The sequence below is a fragment of the Pseudoliparis swirei genome, chromosome 24, assembly GCF_029220125.1.
Source record: "Pseudoliparis swirei isolate HS2019 ecotype Mariana Trench chromosome 24, NWPU_hadal_v1, whole genome shotgun sequence".
Taxonomy (NCBI): domain Eukaryota; kingdom Metazoa; phylum Chordata; class Actinopteri; order Perciformes; family Liparidae; genus Pseudoliparis; species Pseudoliparis swirei.
Genome location: NC_079411.1, coordinates 21,737,548 through 21,764,138, shown reverse-complemented (window position 1 = coordinate 21,764,138; position 26,591 = coordinate 21,737,548). Strand labels below are relative to the sequence as shown.

Below are 26,591 nucleotides of genomic sequence, written 5' to 3'. Positions count from 1 at the left end.
AGGATTAGAAGGGTATTCCGGGTGGTGGCCTGTTTCACTAGATTTTACAAGAGTGTCAGATGTCACAATATTTCACATGTTTTTTCTAAAGCTGTAGAACCATCATGCAGTTCTTGCATAAAGTGCTCAGTAACATTGATATTGCGACATTGCTAATCCTCAATGCTCCTTAATCCTGAGCTTCTGGCTGAAAAAAAATCACAACTACAAGCAAACCTTTCAGCTCTAGAGAAATTCAACCTTCCTTTTTAAATGTTTTCTGTGTGTGTGTTTGTATGTTTAGACAGTTAGTTTAATGTTGTCTACCTGCCTTTCTGTGTGTCAGTTAATGTTCTCTTTCACCTCTCAATGGATGTTCTTCTCTTCTACTGCTCATTATATTCTGATTTCCCTCCCCTCTCTTGCCTCCTCTCCTCCTATGTCTAATGACGCGGAGCTCTTCTCATTTAGTCAGGAAATTGAGGCGCTCCATGTAGTCTTTAACAGAATTATAGCACTCTTGATGGTAAAGTTAATTTACCAAGGAACTCGTGAGGTCAAGGCATGGAAGCGTCAACTGTTGCTTTAAATTGGGGAGAAAACTATTTGGCAATGTATTATCTTGGCGCAGAGAGAACAAGTCTACCAGAGAAGGTTAGACTCTTGTTTTTTCATCAGCAATCTTTTGTAGTTCAAACACAGCTATTTTGCATCCATCTAATTCCCTCTGTGTGGTTTATTGGGAAGCATTCATGTAAATAAACAGAAAACTGCCATTAACTACTGTAATTAGTGCAAATATGAATGTTTGAGACATTTTTATGGTTATTTATCAAAGATATTTCAGAACATAATGTAACTTGTGGAATCATATGTAAGGAAGGGAGCAGCTCAAACAGAAATCTCAGCCTTTATGTGCTTCAAATCAGCAACAAGTGGCCATAGATTACTGAGCCAAAGGTCCCTCAGCTGCATGTATGCAGCCTCTCTATAAATCATGTCTGGACAGTTCTGCCCAGCTGATTTTTTTACAGGATTAACTCAACTTTGTCAGCATTACACAAATGAATTCTAACTGTTTTATTAACGATTTTATTTGATTTTGCTCAAATCAGACTATCATTTTCATTTAATTTATGCTGCTCTTCAGCATGCACACATGTGTGTCTCTTTTTCCTCCCTGCTCTAAAATCCAGAGCAATTTATTCGATCTTTTTAATTAAATAAATGCTTGTAATGAATTAATTTTAGATTTTTCTGCAGCATCTGTTAAAAAGTAAGATTGCCCAGTTGTTTCTTCTTTCCTGAGCAGTGTTTTTTCCTATACATTTGTATTTGTTTTTAATAGACTAGTTTATGAATGTGTGGTCGGAATAATACCATTATATAACCCGAATACATACTATTATTGTTGATCACTTATTAAGCTTATTGTATGTTTTCTTACTGTATTAAATAGTACATCTATCTTTATGATTTTCTAAGTGGCACTAGGACCCTGCGGACCAGCAGGAGGCTAATGATAGCAGTATGCTAGCAGGGGCTAGTGTTAAGGATTCATGAACTAGATTTGTAATTGTAATACTTTAACTGAGGTAAGAACAAACCGCACCACTAACTAAGCTGTATCGAAATAATGTAACACTGCAATGTCGTGAATAGTCGCGCCCTGACATGAAGTAACTGAATCAGTTTAACGATCTGTCTGGTATTAATGTAGCTAGCTGGAGCTAGCGTTAGCTTTAGCTGTGAAGTCTCAACACATTAGTCGATTTACATAAATCACCTCCCTGATATTTACGAGTTGTTCATTCCGTGTCCAACTGGACAACACAGCCTGCTCGTTAACACAACCACGTCGCTGTTAGTCGTTAAAGACCCAGTTAGCAAACGATGGGTCAGTGAGCTAGAATTAGCCGACGAGCTAGCAACCCATCCCAACTCAGGTCAGCAAACCGAGCTAACGTTGTATCATGATAATATATATAGATTTATAGCGTTATATCAATTAAATAACATCTGATTACATGTATTAACCTAGTTCATTTAACCCTCCTGTTACCTTTGGGGTCAATTTGACCCCATTCAATGTTTAACGTCTCTAAAAAAATGACACAATTTGTTTTGCTTCATATTTCATGACTTTTCCTAATTTATTGGGGACAACTAGGCAAACATCAAATTCACATGATGATATGTTTTAAATGTCCTGTACACAACATCAGTGTTCTTCGGGGTCAATTTGACCCCACGCTGTTTTTCACTGTGTAAAACAGATAAGAAATATCAACTTTATAATTTATTTAAAGGGCTATTTAGGTATCAACAAACAAACATAAAGTACCTGACACTTAAACTTGCTAAACAATATTAATTCTAATCATTTTCTGGAGGTTTTAATTGCTGTGGTCAAAAAAGGTAAAATATGTGAGTAACAGGAGGGTTAAAACACCGTAACCTCAAATGTGTTCGCTATTTGAATTATTTACACTTTTCTTGTCACATGTCACTTTGCTGACTAAACCTAAACGTTTAAGTTCGTTATCTCACGTCCCGGTAACTTGGTAACTGGAACGTCTCTGACGGAATGATGTATAGGTGACGTCACTATACCGGTTTCCAATTACGGGGTTTCTCTGAACACAGTCACTAACATTGGGTAGTTCTGCCATGCCTGGTGTGTCTATTACGTCCAATAGTATGCAGCAGACTGGATTAGTGGTAATAAGTAAGCATACATCAATACATTGATCCCACGATCGAAGTATTGCCGTATTGCCGTAATCATCTGTTAAAATCCCAATGTGCCACATTGTTAGTCGCTGATATATTTATTCGGAATAATGAACATGGGCTCTGTAGTTTAACTGTTACTTTACTTTTGTAAACAGCTCTCGTGTGCACCAAATCCATGGTTTAACGTAGTGCAGGTTAAACATATAATTTACTCCCGTTTGAGTAGCATTTGTTTCTACGGTAACGAGCTGTTTTAGTCAATTATTTAGCAGTGTTTCAATATGAAACTATATAATTGTTTTAGGAAATAATGGGCTTCAGGCTGGGTAAATCAGAGCACTGAGGAAGAGGATGCAATTTCATTGTTGTTTTTGTTCTTTTCACTAGATGTATTGAGTGTAACATACATAGGACACCAAAATATTGGTGATTTACACCATTTATTTTGTACATCATTGACTTACTTCTTCATTGGGATCACTGCCTCTTTTTCTTCAGACTTAGTCATGTCTCAGGTGGAGAAGAAGGCGGGGCTTCTGAGGAGGACGTCATCCTCTAAGAAACCCTTAAAAGAGAAGGTGGTGCTGATGTATGATGAGATTTTTGCAGTGAGTATCACAATAGCAGAACGCCGGTGATGGAAAGTGAACAAATACAATACTGCGCACATTTTAAAAAGTCCTTTCTGTTTCTTTTTCTTTCTCAGAAAGAAGACCCAGCAAAAAACAACTCCCGCTTCTGGGATGAGCTGTTTCTTATGAAGGTAAAGTGAAAGCGAAAAATACTTGTTGAGTAGAAATGCAAAGAGTCAGAAATGATATCAGTACATCTAATTGAGACATGGATAATACCAATCATGCAGTCTTCAAAATAACATCTGCCAACATGTGTCTGCAACTTTTAATACATTGGAAGAAAGGATGATCAGAAGAAAAATGGAAATGATCAGATGTCATATGTGCAAACATCTGTTAATACAATAATAGGAGGTCGCTCCCGAATAGTTTCCTAATCACCCTCCACTCTTATACATGTGCACGAGATGAAACTATCTTTTTGTATGTCTGTCCTTCCAACATGTTTTAGGTGAACCAAGAGTACCTAGAGTCCAAGTTGGAGAGTGTAGATGGGGAGGAGGTTCAGCGGATCCAGGACAACATCAACTCTCTGTTCCACCACTGTGTTCAGGCTCTGGGAGAAGAGCACCAGATCAAAGTGGTCAACGCCCTGCAGGTAACTGAAGCGCCCAGATGTTTCATCGACAGGTTACATTGCACACGTGACAATCGCATCAGTGGCTTAGAGCGCCAACAAGATGCATTGATGTGGTAATATGAAACATATCACAATATTAATACTCCTGCTCACCTTGCGTCTCTCCCCAGACACTCTGTGCACTTTTCCGGGGGGTTCACCAGAAGAACAAGTCTGCATCTGGCTTCGACATCATCAACATGCTCATGGGCTTTGACAAGGCTGAGCAAAGGATGAAGGTGTGTGTGTGTGGGCAAAACGTAGGGGCGACTGTGGGTCAGCGGTCAGCAGGTCCGCCTTTCAATCAGGGGCCGGCGGTTCAATCCCCGCCCTAGTCGATGTGTCCTTGACAAGACACTTAGCAAGACGCTTAGCCCTGAATTGCTCCCTGTAGCTGTGTCTACGGTGTATGTAATGTAACATGTTAAGTGTTTTTGAGTATCTTTAAAAAGCGCTATGTAAATTAAATGGATTATTATTATTATTATTGAGAGGTGAAATAAAAGAGTGAAAGTAATGATTGCCGTTCATTCACTATCTCCTGCAGGACTTGATGGAGAGACTGGACAGCCTTCTTTGCGGAGATAGCTCGGAGAGTCTGAAGAGCCTTTGTCTCAAGCTGCTGCTGTGTCTGGTGACGGTGAGACGGAAATTACCAAAACAGCAGGATTAATTATATATAGCTTGTTGTGCTTTTAAAAAAAAGACACTAAACATCAAAAATATGTGAACAAATGTATTCACAGGTAACGGACAACATTAGTCAGAACACCATACTGGAATATGTGATGATCAACAGCATCTTTGAAGCCATTCTACAGGTAAAACCGTGTCTACTGTATTTTGGGAATTTTCTATTTATTAAAAAAAAAAGAGTCTTCTTCCAAATTTGGTCATCTCTGTTCTCCGTCTCTCCCCTCCTCAGATTCTTTCAGATGTGTCCAGCAGAGGGCAGCACGGGTATGATGCTGTGGTCCTCCTGGCTCTGCTGGTCAACTACAGGAAATATGAGGTGTGTACATATGAACATAAGGAACTTTACTTCTCAAATACTTATTATTGAGGCGTAATATGTCACATGCGTTTCACTTGTGCATTCAAGACTCATTTTCATAGGGGATACAATTGTGCATGTAGCATTGGAGTAATTCTAAATTAAATTATATGAAGTGTAATAAACAGCATTAGAAATATATTAATATAGAAAATGACAATAATAACCAAAAAATGTCTAAAAGTAATAAAAATGGCCTGTTTTCATTATGATGAGAACATCCAGTGTAGTCAGAGGAGGAAACGGATTAAACCACGAATAAGGATATTTGCGACGTATCTTTTTGGCACCAGAAACGCATAAACACCTTGACCTGCGAGAGATCCGGAGTCACAGAGACAGAGGAGCAATCATTCTTTCTGAAAAGGATTCCAATTAACTCCCCTCTTCAGTTATTTCCTGGAAGGATAAGAGTGTCAGCGGGGGAGGGGGCGAGCGGATGAGCAGCGAGGGTTTTGGATGCACCCTCATGTGTCAGCAAAGTGGGCAGCTGCTCTAAGAACATTTACTCCTCGAGTCCTCCACAATGTGTAGGATGGGGCTGAAATGGGCTGCGACAGAATTTGAGTAAGGGATGGACCGATCTGACTTTTTCAGTCCCAATATCGTATCTGAAACCCGGACTTTGGATATCGGCCGATACCGAGTACCGAAACCAGTACCAGTGTTGAATGAATAGGTTGAATGCCTCACTTTGAGGAAATGATCATTCAACTTTTTAAAACACAATGTAACAAATAGGTTCATAGATATAAATTAACCGAATTGTTATTTATTGGTAATGTACAAAAATCAAACGGCAGCCTATTAAAAAGAAAATAATCTTGAGAATAACAAGAATTTAAATGATTATTATTTTTTAAATGGAGCAAACATATTGGTCAACATGTATTTGACAGTAATTTGATTATTTAAAAAAATCCAACTGCTTGAAATGAGAACAAAAGATAAACATTAAATCAAAATGTAGTCGCTAACTAGCGCAAAGCGTGAAATGCCTCCAAACAGCTGACATAATCGTTTTTGGCTCCCTCAGCTATGCGGTGCTGATAACGCATGACATCGTTCATGCACATTAATCAGACATATCATTTAATTGAATACTTTGCCCTATAGTCACTGCTTGCCAATCCAGTTGATGCTAATTTTTAATAATGGCTGTATGATTTTAAAAATCCTGCTCATGGAGATGGCATTGTAGTCCAGAATCACACAGGCTTCACTTCCCTGTCTGTTATCAACAACAACTGAGCTCCTTTTTAGTTGCATTACCGAACCCTGCATGGAATATGTAAGAGAATTGCCCGTTAATAGTTAATAAAGTATTAACGATTGGGCAGAAAATGAATTGAAGGATTTGTAAACCTTTTTAACATCACATGTCTCCATATTTGTGTAAAGTGTTGAAAGGCCTCTAAAATACTGATGTTGTGTGTTTGTCAGTCGGTGAATCCGTACATTGTGAAGCTCTCCATCGTGGACGACGAGCCAACACTAGATGTAAGTATGTTGTCACTTACTGTATTCATTTTGAGGCGTTGGCCGTCACAGATTATCAAAGGTGGGACTGACACGCTGGATGTTTTCCTCCCCAGGGAATGGGTATGGTTGTCCACCACGCGCTGACAGAGTACAACAGGTGAGATCTCAAAGTGTCGAAACCGTGTTTTTAATGATGCGGTCCTCAGCGTGCTGAGGCCGCCGGCGTCATCGCTTTGTTTTGATGTCTCTCCCACAAATGTTCTATTTCTATTCCGAGGAAAAAAAACAAGCTCCTTTTTTATACTTTTTAGTTATTTATATCTGACAGCTTTCTTTGGAAGTGGGTAATGTTTTTCTTGGGATGACGCAAGGTTTGGAAATTAAAATGCTGTTAGTGAAGGAGGTCCCGTCAGCCGGCGTGCAGAGACGGACACATCAAAGTGATGAATGACGGCTGCATTCATTTAATTGTTTCTGGGTATAAACAGGGTTCGTACGGTCATGGAAAACCTGGAAAAGTCATGGAATTTTAAAATGGTCATTTCCAGGCCTGGAAAAGTCATGGAAAAAACTTAAATCATAAAAGTTTTTGAAAAGTCATGGAAATTTGTTAAAATCACATGTTTATTTACGCCGAGTTTTAAATAATTAATATATTTTTTAAAGAAAGACGCTCAAAATATAAGCCAGCGATAGCTCTCAATATGCAACATTTTCTACAGTTTTCATGTTTATACTGAGATTTTAGTTTGGTCATGGAAATTTGGTTTAAAGTCATGGAAAAGTCATGAAAATCCATTGGTCAAAATGTGTAAGAACCCTGTATAAAGTGAATGCCCCTTAGCGGCTTGTGGGGAAGGAGACGTTGGGTGCATGTGTGTGTGTGTGAGTGTAAACCGATATCTCTGCCTCTGCTGCTATGTAGCCACACCTGTCTTTAATCTATTTGTCATTCTCGCCACTTTTATTATTACTTAACTTTCTGTCTTCCTTTCCCGCATAAAGGCAGTACAAAGACAAAGAGGAGGAGAACCAGGGGGGGTTCTTCTCTACCCTCACCAGTATGGTAGGACCTTATTCTTTCTTCACATTGTAACAGCAGACACATTTTGACTTGATTTCTGACATTAGGATGTACAGTATACGATATTCAAGGAGTTTCATCTGCAGCTTTTTTTAAACGGTGTTTGCTGATAGCTTGATCCCGCTCATGTCCACAGGTGGGCAGCATGTTTATAGCCGACGCCGACGAGAAACTCTCCGTACAGTAAGTTCAGTTAAAAAAATTAAGTCGCTCCCATTCTTCAACCGGTTAAACTTGAATGCATTGTTTGCTACGTCGTCAATTAGCGCTGCCGTGTCTTTGGGCGTGTCCTCTGTTTTATCATTCTAAAGGAATCCAGTTGGAAATCACATTTTAAGTGAACACATTTGCTTTAAATAGTATTCAGGGTTCATACGGTCATGGAAAAGTCATGGAATTTTAATATGGTTATCTCCAGGCCTGGAAAAGTCCTTGAAAAAAAAATGAAATCACAAAAGTTTTGGAAAAGTCATGGAAATTTGTTATATTCACATGTTCATTTACGCCGAGTTTGAACAAATTAATATGTTTTTAAAAGAAAGACGCTTAAATGATGCGAGTGACTGAAAAGTGCGTTGGCCATAGCAACAGTAGCTCCGGGATAATCCACTATCATGTATACACAGAGATTTCACAAAATGTTTCGTCATGGAAATTTGGTTTAAAGTCATGGAAAAGTCCTGGAAATCCATTGGTCAAAATGTGTATGAACCCTGAGTATAAACCGTAACCAAATTATAATCAAGTTGAGATCACCAATATACCGTACGTTATATTGAGAATTAAGCGTTTTATGTTCATCCGTCAAAACCTTGATTAATCAGGAAAACGTAACATTGTAGACATCTGCATACTGTGTTTGTGTTTTAGCGTTTAAATATCCCTCATAATGCCGCCCTCATTGGACAAAATCACTTTCTTCACTCTTCACTTGAATGTGAATTTTATTTTTGAAGAATACCTAAAAAAAAACTGCAACGTCTCCCTCACAGCCTCACATTTGATAGGCTGAAGTCACGACTGTGTCATTTTTTTTGGGCAACATGTGTCACAAAGAGAAAATATGAAACGTTCATAAGTTTGACTGTTTAGCCTGCGGCACGGCGTAGACTCACGATGCTTCTCTAAGAGTTGCCCCTTGAGTGGCCATTTTTAAGAATGCAGCTCATTACATTTACCTGTAAACAACATTTACTGTTCTGCATCTTTCAACGTCACCTCATTTATCACATAAAAAAATGATATATAGAAATTTTGTAAATGATGTATTAGGAGTTGTGCAGCGCCTAATGATACAGCAAATGAACGGGGTGAGCTGCTGATGCAAGAAGTGATTGTTAATAACCGTTAGACAGCTCTCCTGCCCAGGTATGTTCAAATGTGTAGATTCTACTTCTCCATGGACTCGGTTGACCTCACACTCTCCTTCCTCCTCAAGGACCAATGAGGCGATTCTTCTAGCGCTCTACGAGGCGGTGCACCTAAACCGCAACTTCATCACTGTATTAGCACAGGTAAGATTACAATGAGCATTTACAATAAGGACCCTTTGAATTTTTTTTAAAATTGTTTGACCACTCAGAAATATTGTAATCTTTGGCATATATCTTATTAATGCGAATGTTAAAATCCTATATTCCAGCAGGAGAGTCGTAATACGGTAATGTTGTGCTAATATTCGTACATATTTCTTTTAAATGTGCACAAGATGTGAAAATCATCATTCAGTGGACTTTATTTTGACCTGTGGGGACATTCATATTCAGTGTTGTGCTTATGTTCTGAGGTCATTAAGCTACTCGCCTTGCTTTTTACAATCCTGCAATTGCATCCAAATCTCATAAATTAGCAGCAGTGATTAATATCCCATGTTGTTGAAATGTTTTGAACTAGCAGAAGTAATCTCATCGCTTCCAGTCGCCCTGTTCCCTTCTCTCAGTTCTTGTTTCTAATCTCCCGCCCAGCCTCTATTGTTCCATTTTTCTCAGCTTTTCACTGCCGGAGACATTCCACTCATGTGTTGTTGGTCTTTTGAACAGAGCCACCCTGAGATGGACATCCCAACCACACCTATCAGCCCGACTACAACCGCACCTACGACACCACTGGGCACCACGCCGCCCTCCTTAGACAGTAAGTCCAACACCTCTTCTCTTTGGGGAGACGTCGACTGCAGAGAACATGGATGACGTGTCTGTGAGGCCCGTTGGCCTCCCCGTCTGTACGTAGTGCTCTGACACATGAATTTAAAGATTGCCCGTTCAACCGTTCACCGCAAGAATAGAAGGACGGGTTAGGACAATGCTGTGAAAATATTATTTAAGTCTGAGTTTTTATGGTAAAGTGTATCGTTGAATGTTATGATCCCAATCACACTTCCATTTTTTTGGCCAATGAGGAAGCACGGATTAAAAATGTAATTATTTGTGAAATCTTATCAGATGTCCTTTCCACAGAGGCACAGCCTTGTGGTCATTACATGAACTGCATCTTTAAATACTGTCTTCAATATTCAGCTTTCGTGTTTTCCACCTGGAAGGACAGCAGCACTTTCAGTGGAGTGGAGGGAGCCGTACACAGGGCTGGTGTAGAATGTGATTTATACCACATGAAACAGATTTGGACTAAACTAAAATATGAATCTCCTCAAAACACACAGATTGGGCAGAACATGAATCAAAGGATTTGTAAACTTTTTTAACATCACATGTCTCTCGGGACATTTTTACATCAATTTAATCCTAACATTATTTTTACATACATTTTTAAACACTCTCACCCACATCTGCCTTGGACAGACACACACACACACACACACACACACCGGCAGCCTTCTCGAATATTCAATAGATTTTGAAGGTTATCTGCACAGATGGTACTCCTAATGTTGCTTTATTACATTTTAATAATCAGATTATTACACAACCACGCACGCTGGGTACTATCTCTTGAGATTTGAGTGCATGGCTGTCACTCCAGGTTTCACAGCAGGTGAATGTTCTTGCTAGCACATGTGAAAGCAGGTCATTCAGCATGCACACGTGCTGTAACGGCTAAAAGGTGCACGCTTCTATCTAGAGCTCCCTCCATGGCTTCAATACCCAAGAGCCATCTTCTGTATGAAATATTTACCTCCAGCTTTAAATAAAGATGAATGTTTCACATACTGCGTGCCTTATGCCACGTCAGGAGAGCTTCAGCATGTCAAGAATACACATTGTCCTTCCACACTGTAGCCCCATGTGATGATAGGTTGCTTAATGCATCGGGAACTCTTTCTTCCCCCCCCCGCTGTGATATGAGGGTTTGCGTGGAAGAGGGGAGATGAGGACCCGCTCATTATTTATCCATGAAACAAATCTGTGTTTCAAAGAGCAGAGATTTTTTTAAATGGATAAAAATGCTTTACTACAATAATGAGACAAAGACATCTCTTTGTGATGCTGTTATTTGCCTGAATGAGCACTCAACAAGCACGGCAGCGCTTTTTAATTGGGATGTCATGACTTACTATAATAACTGACTGCACAATTTTGGGACTTTTAAAGTTAGTTTTTATCCTCATGATATTATGCTCTTTTTTAATGTTTGAGCTCATATTTATATTTTCAGACTATGGGTTAGTATCGGCAGTGAACATGCTTTATTCGCTCCTATCTGCCGTGTAGTGATGAACAACCCAGAACTGACTTTGGATCCCAACCTGCAGACGAGCAACCTCCTCATCACCTTCCTAAAGTACGCCTCCATTGTAATGCAGGATACTAAAGGTACACCGGCCTTGTCCTCCTCCTTGTCTCTACCTTCCTTTAACTCTTCCTCTTTTTTCTTTTACACTTCTGTCCTGACGTCACATAGTTGACCTAAACTGCTGTGACACATTAACGCTTTATGAAAACAGTTATTTCCACTGGCCGTCACTTATATGAAGACTTAATCAGACACATCCATCTGCACTACTTTCACTTTCACCACTTTCTTTATGCACTAACATACCCAATTCATTGCCTTTGTTGTTGTTTTTATATTGTACATGTTGCTATTCTGTTGTCTTCAATGCCCTTTTTTATATTGATCCTGCTACATGTCCGTACGACGAGAGCTGTACGACTGATGCTGTCCTCTCACCACCATTATTTAGTTTTAGTCGCTCTCAAGTTTTGTGCTTTTATATCTAGTTTTTTTACTACTGTATTTTTTTTTTTACTTTTACTTGTACTTTTTTTTTACTTTACTATTACATTTTTTAATGAAATTACTTTTTACTTTGCATTTCCTGAAAAAAACTTAATGAGGATAAACAAGGAAAAAGAAAAAATATCGTGAACACAACAAGGAAAAACCTGAAACACACACGCAGCACCTGAGCAGGAACACACACCGCCGCTGGGTGGCCCAGAGAGTGTTTTCCAGGATCTCAGGCCAGCGGCGCTGACCCAGGATGCCAGTGCGGCTGGGGATGGCAGCGGCAGCGGTGCCACAGCTCAACTGGGCTTCCCCAGAACAACGATCAACTGCCATATTAAACCACGGGTTTTCTTTCACTCTTTTCTTTAATTCTCTTGTTTCCCTTTCGTGAAAGTTGCTTCCTACGGAAAGCTCTGAAAGCTACGGAGCTACAACACCTCGAAACACTCAGGAAACAGGCCAACACATTATCAATTATTGAATTAAATTAGATTAATTTAGTCATCATAATCCTGTTAAAAGCAACAGAGATAGTGTTGTCCTCAGTATGATATTGTCCTCAGGGGAGACAGGAGGGGAAGACGGGTGTAGATGTTGTGTTGGACGCATGTGTTGTGCTAGCTAACGCTAGCTAGCACCAATTAAATGAGACAATTGAGAAAAGACATAATGATGCAATTAATGATATGTGATGTGTTGAAGCGAGTTTTTTGACTGTTGATTTTTTTTGTTTTTTTAGTAATTTTATTGATTTGATCGTCTTAGCTATTATATAAATATATATATTAATATTTATTTATTAATATTATCATTATAGATATTATTGATAATGGGATTTGTATATGTGTTTAACACTGTTGTTGTGTTGAGATGTTATTCATCATACATGATCATAAATGTTAATCACATCGGACAAAATGTATAACTAAATATAAAAATAAAACAAACTAACAAAAAACTAAAAAAAAACAAATGGTTGGTTGGATGAGTTTTATAAATTATTAATTCTATATTGTATATAATATTATAATCCACAATATTTACCATGGGAATCACATCAAGAATGGAAGAACCACTCCCTGCTGCAGGGTGATGCCCAGGGAGTTCATCTGATGAATGAAGAGGACTTCTTCATCATCAGCTCAAGCACACAACAGCAGCAAACAGATGGATGCGTGGATCGTTGACTTGATGATCACTTTCCCAACATGCTGCTGCTGTCTGTGTGTGTCTGGCTCTCTACACACTACACCCTGTGACTACCACAGGGCCTGTGCCAGGGCTACACACTCTACCTACCACTGCACCACCCAGGGCCTGTGAAGATCTACCTGCCTACCTGCAGATAGACCTGTGACTCTACCTGCACCCCTGCACCATGTGAGCGGCTCTTCAACACCATCGGACTGTCAACCCAGAAGCCAGCCCCAGCCCACTCAATCTGAAAATTTTGAAATTTGAAAATTAAAGATGATTTTGAAGATTTTAAAGACAAAAGTGATGATTCTGGTTGTTACTTTTTTTCTTTTTTTGTGTTGTTTTTGTTTTTTTTTATTTTTTTTTTTTTCATATATATTATATATGCTCAAGTCATCCCTGCTCATACCTCCCTTTCACATGTTCCACCACAGCCAACAAATAAACTTCATAATTCTCAAAAAATCTGACCTTTGTTTTTTTTTTAAGCATTTACTTTTTTTTTTTTTTACTTTTACTAGTACATTTAATAATTTAAAATCAAATTACTTTTACTTAAGTAAAAAAAAATCAGATACTTTAATACTTTACTCAAGTAGTATTCTCAGAGGTGACTTTTACGTTTACTACTTAGTTTTTTTTTCAGAGTATATCTTTACTTTTACTCAAGTATGACTTTTGGGTACTTTATACACCACTGCTCTCAAGGCACCAGATTACAAATAAAATAAACTGTCCGGCCCTCTGTTTTTGTTTAACCTGTTAAGAGTTTCATATTTGTGTGTTTGCAGATGTGCATCGACTCAACAGTGCCAGACTGTGCCTAATTATCCTCACCTGCATAGCCGAGGTAGGAGGAGAGCCGCCCCACCGCTGCAACATTCTGCTCCACAGATTGTCTTCGCCCTGACTTCACCTGTGTGTGTGTGTGTGTGCGTGTGTGTGTGTGTGTTATAGGACCAGTACGCTGATGCCTTTCTTCATGACGACAACATGAACTTCAGAGTCAATCTCCACAGAATGGTGAGTTTCTGTGTGTGTGTGTGTGTGTGTGTGTGTGACTGTGAGCACAGAAATGATAGAAAACATTCAAAAGTTTTTAATTGTAGCTGATAAAACAGGAGGTAAATATTTAGAGGTGAAATATAACTTATTGGGACTTCGGGAGGATACTCAGACTTTAGATGGAGTTATTGTAACGGATCCCCGTATATGAAGTGGCATGAAACTTACTGCTGGTGAAATTACTCCTTTTATATTCTTCCTTTGGGTCAAATAAATTCATTAAACTTGTAAAACTATTACCACCAACTATTACACTTTTTAAAATGTATAAATGCGCATCCGTCCGTAACAAGATCTGTAGCTGTACTGTCACATTTAAACGTAAAACAAAACTGCGATTTATTTTACCTTTTCAAAATAAAAGTCTGATTTTTCTAGTAGAGAGAAAGTAGCATAAAGTCTGTTATTAATTCTTCAAACAATATCATCTAGGCATACATCAAAACAAATAAGGGAAATACAAAGCAGGCAATCAACCGCAAACAATAAACCTTCCATGGGGTTATTAACAGTTATTTTAAATATCAGAATGCAGCGCTACCTGTAATGATCTCTCTTTTCATTCACTATTTCTCACCCGTTACGTTCCCGGTCTGCCATGCACAGATTTACTTGTAAAAAGCACATTAAAAACCTGGTTATGTCCATACGTGGCTTAGAAATCGGCAAATCGCCGTTCTCCGAGTGAAAACTACTTGGGGTGAATCGGGCTTCTCTAAACTCCTGGCCCGAATAGGGTAACCAGGTTTCTCGTCTCCATTGCATTTAAGAAATCGTTTTACTTGAGTAATCTGATTACTGACGTGAACGTAAACCTGTTATTCTTCCTACTTACTATATGTTACAATTTTCCTTATTTGCAGCCCATGAGGCACAGAAAAAAAGCAGTGGACAAGAACATCCCGTCACGCCCGCTGGTGTGTGCCGTTCTAGGTATGAGGGGCATTGAACACTCCTGTTTCCTAAGGACCGACATGTTGACTGGCCCTGATACTTTTGGAGGCTCGTCAGCTGTAACGTCTGATCTTCCTTCCGAGTGTGATTTCGTTTGATCTCCAAACCAGATGTTGAACATCCACTCGTCTACAACCACAGCTGTGTGTTGGACTTCATACTTGGTTCATATTTCAATTTGAAAGAAGAGTAAAATGATGACACAATGTAACTTCCACGAAGTTAAAAGCTTGATGCCTTCGTATTGAGCCATGAGAGGTTCAAGGGTTCGTTTGGGACTTTGAAATAGGGTTTTATGAGGTAAAAATCGATATCGGTTTAAGTGTACGCTATATTTAGGATATTTTCCCAGTTCACCTGAAAACCCTTTCCGACAAGGAACATAACGGCATCAGTTCCCCGTCGGAGAGAGAGATGTCTAGCGGTGAGATAAAGTGGTGATATATTCTAAATATAGCGTACGCGAATATTGATTTTATCCGATGGGTGTTCTTCGTTGCCCTCTTTCTCATCAGGACATCTCTCTACTCTTGTGCCCACGCTCTTGTCTTGTCCCCTTCTGTCTAGATCTGATGGTGGAGTTTATAGTCACGCATATGATGAAGGATTTCCCCATGGATTTATACTTGTGAGGACACGTAACCATCACACAGACATGTCTCTGGTCCCGTCCACCGAGCTGCTGCGTCACCACCGCTGTGTGTGTGTGTGTGTGTGTGTGTGTGTGTGTGTGTGTGTGTGTGTGTGTGTGTGTGTGTGTGTGTGTGTGTGTGTGTGTGTGTGTGTGTGTGTGTGTGTGTGTGTGTGTGTGTGTGTGTGTGTGTGTGTGTGTGTGTGTGTGTGTGTGTGTGTGTGTTTCCTGTGAGCAGGCGCTGTGTGCAGATCATCCACAAACTCCTGTGCTACCAGAAGAAGTGCAGAATCCGGTTACACTACACCTGGAGAGAGCTCTGGTCAGGTAAAGATACTGCACTCTAGAGGATGACTACACTCACACGACAACACTCACATTGTATTAACTTGATTAAACTCTATTTAACTCACAGAGTTGATGGCATGGCTCTAGAGTCTTGTGTCATAGCAGCGTTTGATTTATTTATAACTACTTTCTTGAGCAACGTTTATGGTTTCATTGGTTTTATGTCAGGCTCATGAACAGAGCCCGGGTCCCCCACTGACCCTCATGAACAGAGCCCGGGTCCCCCACTGACCCTCATGAACAGAGCCCGGGTCCCCCACTGACCCTCATGAACAGAGCCCAGGTCCCCCACTGACCCTTATGAACAGAGCCCAGGTCCCCCACTGACCCTCGTGAACAGAGCCCGGTCCCCCACTGACCCTCATGAACAGATTAAAAAAAAATGAATTTTATCTTATATGTTGACTGTTGATTTTTTTGATTGTTGTTGTTTTGTTTGTCTAATGTGTACACACCAGACGCCAAGTCAAATTCTTCGTTTGTCTAACACACGCAGCTAATACATGTTTCTGATTCTGATTCTTTGATAATGTTTGATGTTGATTCTCACACATGCTTCATATGGAGTTGTAACTGCACCTCTCAGGTGAAACCAGAGCATTAAAGTAGGGGAGGGTGTGTTTTTTATCTGCTGATTCATGTGTGACATAAAGTGTGTTTAATTTGCTGGGTGTCACCTTAAGAGGTGGGTAGATAGTGAAGTGCTTTTGCAAAACAAAGCCAATTTCCTTCTGAAGCTACTGAGCCTCTTGTTTTTAAAATGTTTTGCATCATTGAGATACGATAATGAGTCTCTATAAAGAAAGCACGACACATCCTGGAGGTCTCGTTTTCATCCCGATCAACACAACAGGATATTTGAGCTTGTAATGACCCCAGCGCACTTATTAGAATACTGATTCTTTTAATCGGACCAATAATCAGCCTAGTTCCCTGAGTAACGCTGACCTTCTTCTCCTGCCGGTGATAATAGCAGACCATAAGAAACAAGAAGTGAAGAAATGTTCTGATTTAAAGCCACAGATGTGTTTATCTTCTTTCAGCGTGTTGTTGTGTTTTGGAGCTTGTTAAAAGTTCATTTTTCTTGGTGTTGGAAGGTTTCCCCCCTCCTGTGTTTCCGTTATCTACTTTAATAAAGAAGCTCACTGAGGAAAGCAGAATGCTGGTAGACGACTATCACGATGATTTAATGTGTGTGTGTGTGTGTGTGTGTGTGTGTGTGTGTGTGTGTGTGTGTGTGTGTGTGTGTGTGTGTGTGTGTGTGTGTGTGTGTGTGTCTGCGTGCGCACAGCTCTCATCAACCTGCTGAAGTTCCTCCTGTCAAATGAGACGACGCTGCTGGCCAAGCACAACATCTTCCACCTGGCCTTACTGGTGAGATACAGAGATACACACACACACACACACACTGTAGTCCAGCTGTTTGTAGCCCAGTTGTTTGTAGTCCAGCTGTTTGTAGTCCAGTTGCTTGTAGCCCAGCTGTTTATAGTCCAGCTGCTTGTAGTCCAGTTTTTTGTAGTCCAGCTGCTTATAGTCCCGTTGTTTGTAGCCCAGTTGTTTGTAGTCCAGCTGCTTGTAGTCCAGTTGTTTGTAGCCCAGTTGTTTGTAGCCCAGTTGTTTGTAGTCCAGCTGCTTGTAGTCCAGTTTTTTGTAGTCCAGCTGCTTATAGTCCCGTTGTTTGTAGTCCAGCTGCTTGTAGTCCCGTTGTTTGTAGCCCAGTTGTTTGTAGTCCAGTTGTTTGTAGTCCAGCTGCTTATAGTCCCGTTGTTTGTAGTCCAGTTGTTTGTAGTCCAGCTGCTTGTAGTCCAGTTGTTTGTAGTCCAGCTGCTTATAGTCCAGTTGTTTGTAGTCCAGCTGCTTGTAGTCCCGTTGTTTGTAGCCCAGTTGTTTGTAGTCCAGCTGCTTGTAGTCCAGTTGTTTGTAGTCCAGCTGCTTATAGTCCCGTTGTTTGTAGTCCAGCTGCTTGTAGCCCAGTTGTTTGTAGTCCAGCTGCTTGTAGCCCAGTTGTTTGTAGTCCAGTTGTTTGTAGTCCAGCTGCTTGTAGTCCAGCTGCTTGTAGTCCAGCTGCTTATAGTCCCGTTGTTTGTAGTCCAGCTGCTTGTAGCCCAGTTGTTTGTAGCCCAGTTGTTTGTAGTCCAGTTGCTTGTAGTCCAGCTGCTTGTAGTCCAGTTGTTTGTAGTCCAGCTGCTTGTAGTCCAGCTGCTTGTAGTCCAGTTGTTTGTAGTCCAGCTGCTTGTAGCCCAGTTGTTTGTAGTCCAGCTGCTTGTAGTCCAGCTGCTTATAGTCCCGTTGTTTGTAGTCCAGCTGCTTGTAGTCCAGTTGTTTGTAGCCCAGTTGTTTGTAGTCCAGTTGTTTGTAGTCCAGCTGCTTGTAGCCCAGCTGTTTGTAGCCCAGCTGCTTGTAGCCCAGTTGTTTGTAGTCCAGCTGCTTGTAGCCCAGTTGTTTGTAGTCCAGTTGTTTGTAGTCCAGCTGCTTGTAGTCCAACTGCTTGTAGCCCAGTTGTTTGTAGTCCAGTTGTTTGTAGCCCAGCTGCTTGTAGCCCAGTTGTTTGTAGCCCAGCTGCTTGTAGTCCAGTTGTTTGTAGCCCAGCTGTTTGTAGTCCAGTTGTTTGTAGCCCAGCTGCTTGTAGCCCAGTTGTTTGTAGCCCAGCTGTTTGTTGCCCAGCTGTTTGTAGTCCAGTTGTTTGTAGCCCAGCTGCTTGTAGTCCAGCTGCTTGTAGCCCAGCTGTTTGTAGTCCAGCTGCTTGACTGAGTCTGAACTGTTTGTATTCGTTTGTCTGAGATGACAGATGAGGCCAGACAGGCTATGTACGCACAAATAGATGCAGTATACATTTGATTTCCCCTTAGAAAACATATATATATATATATATATATTTTTTAGAGTGAACGTATGAATCAACCCGCGTCTGTCTCCCCATCCAGGTCGTGAACCTGTTCAACATGTTCATCACATACGGCGACACGTTCCTGCCCACCTCCAACAGCTACGACGAGCTGTACTATGAAATCGTACGAATGCACCAGGTGTTCGACAACCTCTACTGTATGGGTGCGTTAGTACTGCAGTGTTCAACCTGACTTACTGTAATCTAAAATAATACTAGCCACCATAAAAAACTAGTTACTAGTTTTATTCACAAATTTATTACGGTGTTTTTATAACTCTGCAGTTAAAAATCAAATAAAAACGTGCAAATGTTACATATTAAAATGTGCTAGCCTTTCTCTTGATTGCCCTCCACCAGTCGGACGTAAACGGATGTGTTATAATGTGGAATATATTATATATATATATTTTATAGGTGCATCTAACTGTTTCTATCTGTCATTCTCTGCCTTCCAGTTCTGAGAGTATCAACCAACATGGGCCAGTGGAAGGAGGCCGCCAGCAAAGTCACACATGCCCTCGTCAATGTTCGGTAAAAAAGCACACACACACACACACACACACACACACACGCAAATACTGTATCCTAAGTATCCTAGGAGAAAAGAGTCGCAAATTAAGCCTTTGGATCTGTAATATAAGTCTTCCATCCAAAGCCTTTTCTTTCTCCTACCATACACTTCCTCCCTCAGGCCCCTCTATTCACTACTTTTAAAGTCTTTATCTCTTCCACCCCAAACCTGCTCCAGTCCACACACACACTCGCCTCGGTCTCTCCTCCACCATTCTACCCTCTCTTTCCTCCTTCATCTTCTCCGAGGAGTTGATCCTCTGAGGTCACCCTGGCTCGGAGGCCCCTGAGAGGTGTCGTATGTGAGCGGGATGCTCCCCGAGGATTCACCCACTCAACTGGGCTCCTGGTGGAGCTCTCTGCTGTCACGCGGGCTGGAGGCAACAAAGGGAGATTGAAAGAGTAATAGATGAATGAATCGGAGAGGAATAACGAAGCCCATGAGATTGTCTCCAAATTAACTCAAATGATGAGATCAATTCCACTTTACTTCCATCACTTTAATCCCTCCATACGTGGGCTTCCCACCCCTAAATGACAACTGATGGAGAATTCTCAGCATTTTTGTCACTGTACTTTATTTGATATATGACGTCCTCCTAAGCCAGTACAAGATGATCCATTTCATCCCACAGCTCTGCTTATTGCATCAACTACATTTGAGCCATAAGGCAGTTTATTATATATATTTCATGGAAATGAATGCTAGTGCTGGAAGAGATCGACTCTGGATTTACATTTGAAATTTCCTGGTGTGCTCACACAATATGACGGAGGCAATGAGATGGAGTGCAATGGGAATGAATATACGTTTGTTTAGGTGTTAAACAGCCTTTACCTCGGACCTGGCTGGTCAAATATCTTCACATCAGTCATTTATTAAATATTATAACAGGTGAAGTGTTGATAATACACATACTTGCACATAAATGATCATTTCCACACTGCATCTCAGAGCTGTTTGTGTTTTTTGTCTCTTAAGGGCCATCGTCAATCATTTTAATCCCAAGATTGAGTCGTACGCCGCTGTGAACCACATCTCCCAGCTGTCCGAAGAACAGGTACACATCTTCTCGTTTGTACACACTGACTAAAGGTTGCACGTGAATAGAAACAAACGGCAACATCTTAGGGCCATTTGACCGTAACTTCACTCTTGTCATCTCAAAAGTAAATCTTGTTAGTCCACAATGGAAAAGGCTCAGTACTTTATTTGAGAAAGGGTTTTCTGTGATTTTATTTTGAAAGAATGCTTATTCACGAGAAGCAGTTTCAGCCGTGTGACTCCGACATGGCTCAAACTATCTGAAACACATTGTGGCTGATTCATTGCACGCAGCTCAGATAGGCGGGAAGACTCTGTTAATAACAAATATGAAGTGTTTTACACTGTACACGACACACACACACACACACACACACCCACACATACACTTTAGCTTCTGTCACTTCTCAAAACGACGAAATCCCAGCAACCTTCACAGCTTTCTCTTGAGCATGCATATTTTTCACCTTCATCTGGACGTTTAATAGAAACATTACCGCCACAACGACAACATCTACAATGAGAAGAATTCAAGTCCAGTAAATGTTGCAGATTCTGAAGCCCACTTTTTTATTTTGCAAATGCTTAAAAACAGAGTGAGAATAGAATAATTAAGAAACCGGACTGCCTCTGAAACGCTTATTCTCTCATCGTTAATTAAAACGTGAATCTGTAAGGAGGCGAAACTTCACCGATACCAACGTTGTTGCGTTCCACTTCAGACTTTATCATTTATGTCAAATTGGGGAAGATAGGAAAACAGCTGAAGGAGAATCTTTTTTTTTTACAAGCTGATAACACAATGATGGATTTGGTCATTATACTCCTCAATTACCTCTCCGCCTTTATCGAACGGATTTATTCACAACAAAGAGGGAAGGCAGGCGTTGGCTTTGCGGTCTATGAGCGGCCGGTGCTTTGTATGATGTTCCACTCGTGATATTAACACTGTCTCATTAGATGAAGTAACTCTCTTATTTCTGATCATTTGGTCTTCTGCTTCATTTAGCATTAGTAGTTCATTGTCGGGAAAGTTTACACTCATACAAAATGTTCTCTGCCTGTATTTAAAATGTGGTTTGACCATCGCATTGAACTAGTATAGAGCCATGTTGTGACCTCCTACTGGCCTGGAGTGCAAACACTAATCATTTTTAACATGATAATTACATTTTAAGATATTACGGTTTAACTTGCTAGCAACTAGTTGCTGTATGAACACATTCACCTTTAATGGAGAAGCATGATCCTTTATTCTGAGTCCTGTGTGTTGCTTCTGATGTTTGGTGTTGAGCAGCTAGAGTACAGAGCGCGTCGGGCTTTTCTTTTCTTTATGTTTTTTTTAACTGAAAACATCTTTGTGACGCCGAAAGTAAAATAAAAACTGTTAAATTGGGGGTCAGACTGCTAAACGGTGAGCTGAGACTCACTATGAAGCTTTGTGAAGCGGAGGAGACTTGCAGCATTGGGTCTGGTGGTGATTTTCTGTGGGCATTGCTCTCACACGCCGGCAATGCCTCATAACACGGTCATGACACGGTCATAACACGGTCATGACACGGTCAGCTCTGTTAGCACCGTTAACTCTCAGCCACCAGCTCAGCCGACGCCATGTTGACAGTTGTGTGGAGATATGCTCCGGAGAACCGCTAACGACATCAAATATGATATCCACACTGACGGGGCGCTTTAACGATCATCCTGAACCATCGGACACGACCACTTTACGCTGACGCTCCACAAAGATTATACAAACCGTTGAGCCCTCAAGAAGGACCTCAATGAACAGCTGTGATGGACACGTTGAGGCTATTTATCTGCCAGACATCCGATTTTAAATGGTTTCACATTGTACTGCAGGTTCAAGGTTTAAGGTTCAAGGTGTTTTTATTTGCCATGTGTGCCTAGACCAACAGTCCAGACACATCGGAATTGTTTTGCAGGGCTCTCCGAGTCAACAGAGGTCCAAACACACTATAATAATATAAGAACAAATATAAAATCACACTGTACATAAGGTGGTAGAATATACAGTATTGGGTACAGTTTAAAAAAAACAGGTTATCAACATAAAAAAGGAGAGGGCAGAGGTTAATGTATACTGTAATGGTCTTGATTAAGATAAGGAGCTGCCCTTTCCGGACGAAGGAGAGGGGACTTCTTCTTTGAAGTTGTCATATAAAACAGAATCGACATTTTGTTTGTTTGTTTGACCGTGGCTAAGAGGCGTAGCCCCCAAAGCTGTTTGACGAAGGCTGCGATGCGACTGTGACTTCGTTGAATCTCGTGTCACAGAGTTCCCCGAGAAGCTGTGTCAGCACGTTCCCTCTCGCGAGAAATCAAACGGATAAAGGAAACTTTAATTCAAAGACTTCATTCCTCCTCTCCCGATTGACCGAGAGAAAATCTTCCATTACAATATTCAGTTTACGGCACGTCTGTTATTTTCAAGACTCGTTCAGGGCGTAACACCGATGTTCATGTTTGGGATAATGCGTCCTGAGGTTTCTACTAAAAGAATCAATGGTGAGAACTGGGATGATGATGATGATGAAGATAAGGATGATAATAATAACAAATACTTTGTTCCAAAAGCTTCACAAGTCTCTTAACTGGACTTAATTCAAGTTGTTTATTACCTTCGCATTGAAAATGCGGAAGGTTATGTTTTGATCGCCGTGTATTTATTTATTTATTTGTATGCGTGTTACTCGCATAACTCAAAAGGTATTAAACCGAATCGCATGAAATTTGGTGGGATGATTGGTTATTATCCGGGGACCATTTGATTAGATTTTGGGATCGATCGGGTCAAAGGTCAAGGTCAAGAAAAGGTCAAAATCTTCTTTTGACCATAGCACGGTCAATTTGTATCCAATTGGCATGCAACTAATGCCAAAATGTTCATAATTCAATGCCCAATCTTGTGATACGCGAAGGTATGCGCTCTACCGAGTGCCCATAGTGATGCACAAAGTAGCTCAGCGGAGGTGTGTGTGTGTGTGTGTGTGTGTGTGTGTGTGTGTGTGTGTGTGTGTGTGTGTGTGTGTGTGTGTGTGTGTGTGTGTGTGTGTGTGTGTGTGTGTGTGTGTGTGTGTGTGTGTGTGTGTGTGTGTGTGTGTGCGTGCGTGCGCTAAACGCTACAGAATGCGGCTCGTCGTGAATGTTTCATGCTGCGATGTTGCAGGTCATTAATAAAATAATGGAACCGGTCGGCTCGGGGGGCAATTTCACGGCTGAATGGTGAGGGAGGGGCGGAGCAGGGGTGAGAGTGCGGAAGATCTTTGCATAATTGCGTCTGATTTCAGCTCACCTCCTCATCCCATCTGGACTCTTCTTCAGGCGTGTGTGTGTGTCCTGTGCACTTAATAATCCCAGTACACACACTCCCAGTACTGTGTGTGTGTGTGTGTGTGTGTGCTTGATTTGTATTTGTACTTGATGAAGTGGATCCTTCCTAGTTGAACGATATCTCACTGGTACAGAAGACACACACCCACACACACACACACACACACACACAGGCTGCTCATCTGGAGATAAAGAAAACAATTAAACAGCCACCGTATTTCCGCTAATGACGTGCAATTTTGTGGAGAAACGGAACAAAACAAACAAGTAAGAAATCAAATCAAATGCTTAAAAAATATATATATATATATATATAAATTAATCTATTTGCAGGCGACGCTTTTCTTTTTTCTCTCCAAAATGACAAATCACATCCCTGAGTCGACTCTGACAGGGAGCGGTTAGAGGGACCGGATTAAACCAGATTAGCATCCCTCATGAATAAAGATGTTCATTCTCTGTTTCTCTCTCCCCCCCCCCCCCCCCCCCGTTAGGTGTTGGAGGTGGTTCAGTCCAACTATGACACGCTGACGCTCAAACTGCAGGACGGACTGGACCAGTTTGAGAGATACTCGGAGCAGCCCAAAGAGGCCGCTTTCTTCAAGGAGCTGGTAAGAGATGGAGAGCAATGCATTGTGGGTTTTTTTGAGGGTTCAGAGCGGTTTTCCAGTTTCTGTGGCGTCAGAAAGAACGTTCTCTGTCCCTCCGTACTTCACGTCCGTGTGTCCGGTCCGTTCTTGTGAGCGTAGGACTCAAACGTTGTTTTTGGCTCAATTTAAAATGCTAATCATCAAAATTTAACACAAAAGCTTCATAGGATAAGATATGAAACTTCACCACGACAACAAGCACAAGGCCATCGTTCTGATTTAAAGAAACAAATTGGGTTTTTTTTGGAACCCAGTTTTTATTTAAAGTCCCCGTTCACCTTTTAAAGGGGTTGACACTCATCACTGCTGACTGTACACGAGTTCTTTTGCAAAGCTGACTCAGCAGAACGCTCCATATGGAAGCAGCAAAAGCTGAGCTGGCCAATTGGTGAACCTCTATCCTATACTTCCCATAATGCAACAGCGTCACGGCGTTTACCTGCCGTCCCTGCCAACGAGTTCTCGACACAGTCTCACCTCTCCGGTGTCTCTTTGCCTGGAGGGTCACCGTCCCTCTGCTCTGTCTGCAGGTGCGCTCCATCAGTCTGAACGTGAGGAAGAACGTCTCCCTGAACACGCTGAGTCAGGACGTCCTGCTCAGAGAGTTTTCCACCATCTCCTGAGATGCACACGCTCGTCCAGCCTCCTCCTCCTCCTCCTCCTCCTCCTCCCTTCGTCAGAAAGACACACACATTACACGTGTGTGTGTGTGCGCGTGTGGACACGAACACACACACATTACACACACACACACACCGACATGGCCGGTCCTCGATTGTCTCGATTCGTGCTCGGCGACGGACACCGAGGAGACGGACACACTGGATGCGCTTCAAAGAAAGACCTGCACACTGTCTGGACTCGCTCTCTTTGTTGTTGTTGTTGTTGTTGATAATATGTGTTTGTGTGTGTGGTCATTTAAGGAAGGGCCCGCAGTGCACTGGGTCCCGGTGTGCGAGCCGCAGTATTGACTGGACTGTTAACCGACTCGTGAACGTTTGGATTGAATTGAAAGTATTTTTGGATCCAGACGTTCGGCGAACTTTTCAGCCTCCGATGATGATGATGATGATGGTGATGATGATGATGTTTGAAGCAGCTGCCGCTGCCTTTATTCACGATTCATCTCCACTTATTATTCCAGAATGTTTTTAGGCTTTGAGCTGTAAACATTGCGTCTGTGTCGGTGACCTTTAGCCTCTTTGAGTTTGAATCTTACGGTAAATCCTCTTTTTGATCCGAGCACTAATCGTTTCTTTGCGGCCGAATGTTGTGCGAATGTTAAATGAATTCTCTTCACGTTCAGAACATTTAAAAGTATTCACATGTTTGCGAAGGGGTAGAACATCTTGAGCTGTTAATGCTCTGAAATGATAACAACAACCTTCTTGTTTAGCTTTTGAACAAAGCCATGACGAAGACATCCTCACCTATCAACGCTCATTCAGAACAATTCTAATTATTATTTTTTAAGTGGAAGCAGATCTTAATTATGCAATATTCTTGTGACGGGTCTTATGTCTCTCATCTCTAACTCTTGTAGGTATATTTAAGTTTCTTTTTTAAAATAAAGGTTGGTTCCCTATTCCTCAACTGGTGCGTCCTCTTTTGACTATTGAGGCATCAAGAAAAACGTGCTTTCATATTTGTATTTTAAGATGAAAACTAATTTTCTGTTTACTTTCTTCGATTATAAGCTCTGTAACAACCGTCCTCATCAGCTCGACACACACTCACTCACACTCACACACATTCACACACACACTCTCTGCCGACCAACTCGCATTGGCCATCAGTTAAATATTTGATTTCTTACCCCCAAATGAAATATGACTTTTCATTCAATGAATATATATTAAAATGCTTTTGTTCTTTGATAATTTTTTCAGTTGAGGATTTATAAACTGTTCAGTTACAAATCAGCTAGACAAAAAAAAAAAAAAAAAATGAAGCATCTTACACCCAAATGATTTTGTGGGATCTTCATGTCAAACTCCTCTTTTCCCCCCCAATTTCTACACTTTCCTCTGTCTGATAATGGAGGACATATCCCCGTCTCCTTCTAGCTCCACCCACTCCTGAAACACCTGCAGGAGTGTTGTCCCTTACTGAC

General features: G+C 41.0%; 1 protein-coding gene across 1 annotated transcript; it reads left to right on the top strand.

Annotated features, from left to right (window-relative positions):
- The first annotated feature begins 1,488 nt into the window (after window positions 1-1,488).
- armh3 (armadillo like helical domain containing 3) lies at window positions 1,489-26,071 on the top strand. The gene is made up of 26 exons (XM_056409768.1): window positions 1,489-1,574; window positions 3,214-3,323; window positions 3,422-3,478; window positions 3,802-3,948; window positions 4,101-4,208; window positions 4,517-4,609; window positions 4,716-4,790; window positions 4,895-4,981; window positions 6,467-6,523; window positions 6,619-6,662; window positions 7,511-7,571; window positions 7,726-7,772; window positions 9,028-9,103; window positions 9,629-9,722; window positions 11,258-11,359; window positions 13,766-13,824; window positions 13,932-13,997; window positions 14,903-14,972; window positions 15,561-15,621; window positions 15,863-15,951; window positions 17,264-17,346; window positions 18,897-19,023; window positions 19,318-19,393; window positions 20,415-20,493; window positions 24,323-24,439; window positions 25,009-26,071. Exons 2-26 carry the CDS (start codon window positions 3,222-3,224, stop codon window positions 25,099-25,101), a joined length of 2,070 nt encoding a protein of 689 aa, XP_056265743.1. The 5' UTR covers window positions 1,489-1,574; window positions 3,214-3,221; the 3' UTR covers window positions 25,102-26,071.
- Window positions 26,072-26,591: the final 520 nt, after the last annotated feature.

Coding starts and splice junctions, on each gene's coding strand:
- armh3 (XM_056409768.1), top strand. CDS start 3,222: ATGTCTCAGGTGGAGAAGAAGGCGGGGCTTCTGAGGAGGACGTCATCC. Junction 13,825..13,931: donor TCCTCACCTGCATAGCCGAG/GTAGGAGGAGAG, acceptor TGTGTGTTATAG/GACCAGTACGCTGATGCCTT. Junction 24,440..25,008: donor CCGCTTTCTTCAAGGAGCTG/GTAAGAGATGGA, acceptor CTCTGTCTGCAG/GTGCGCTCCATCAGTCTGAA.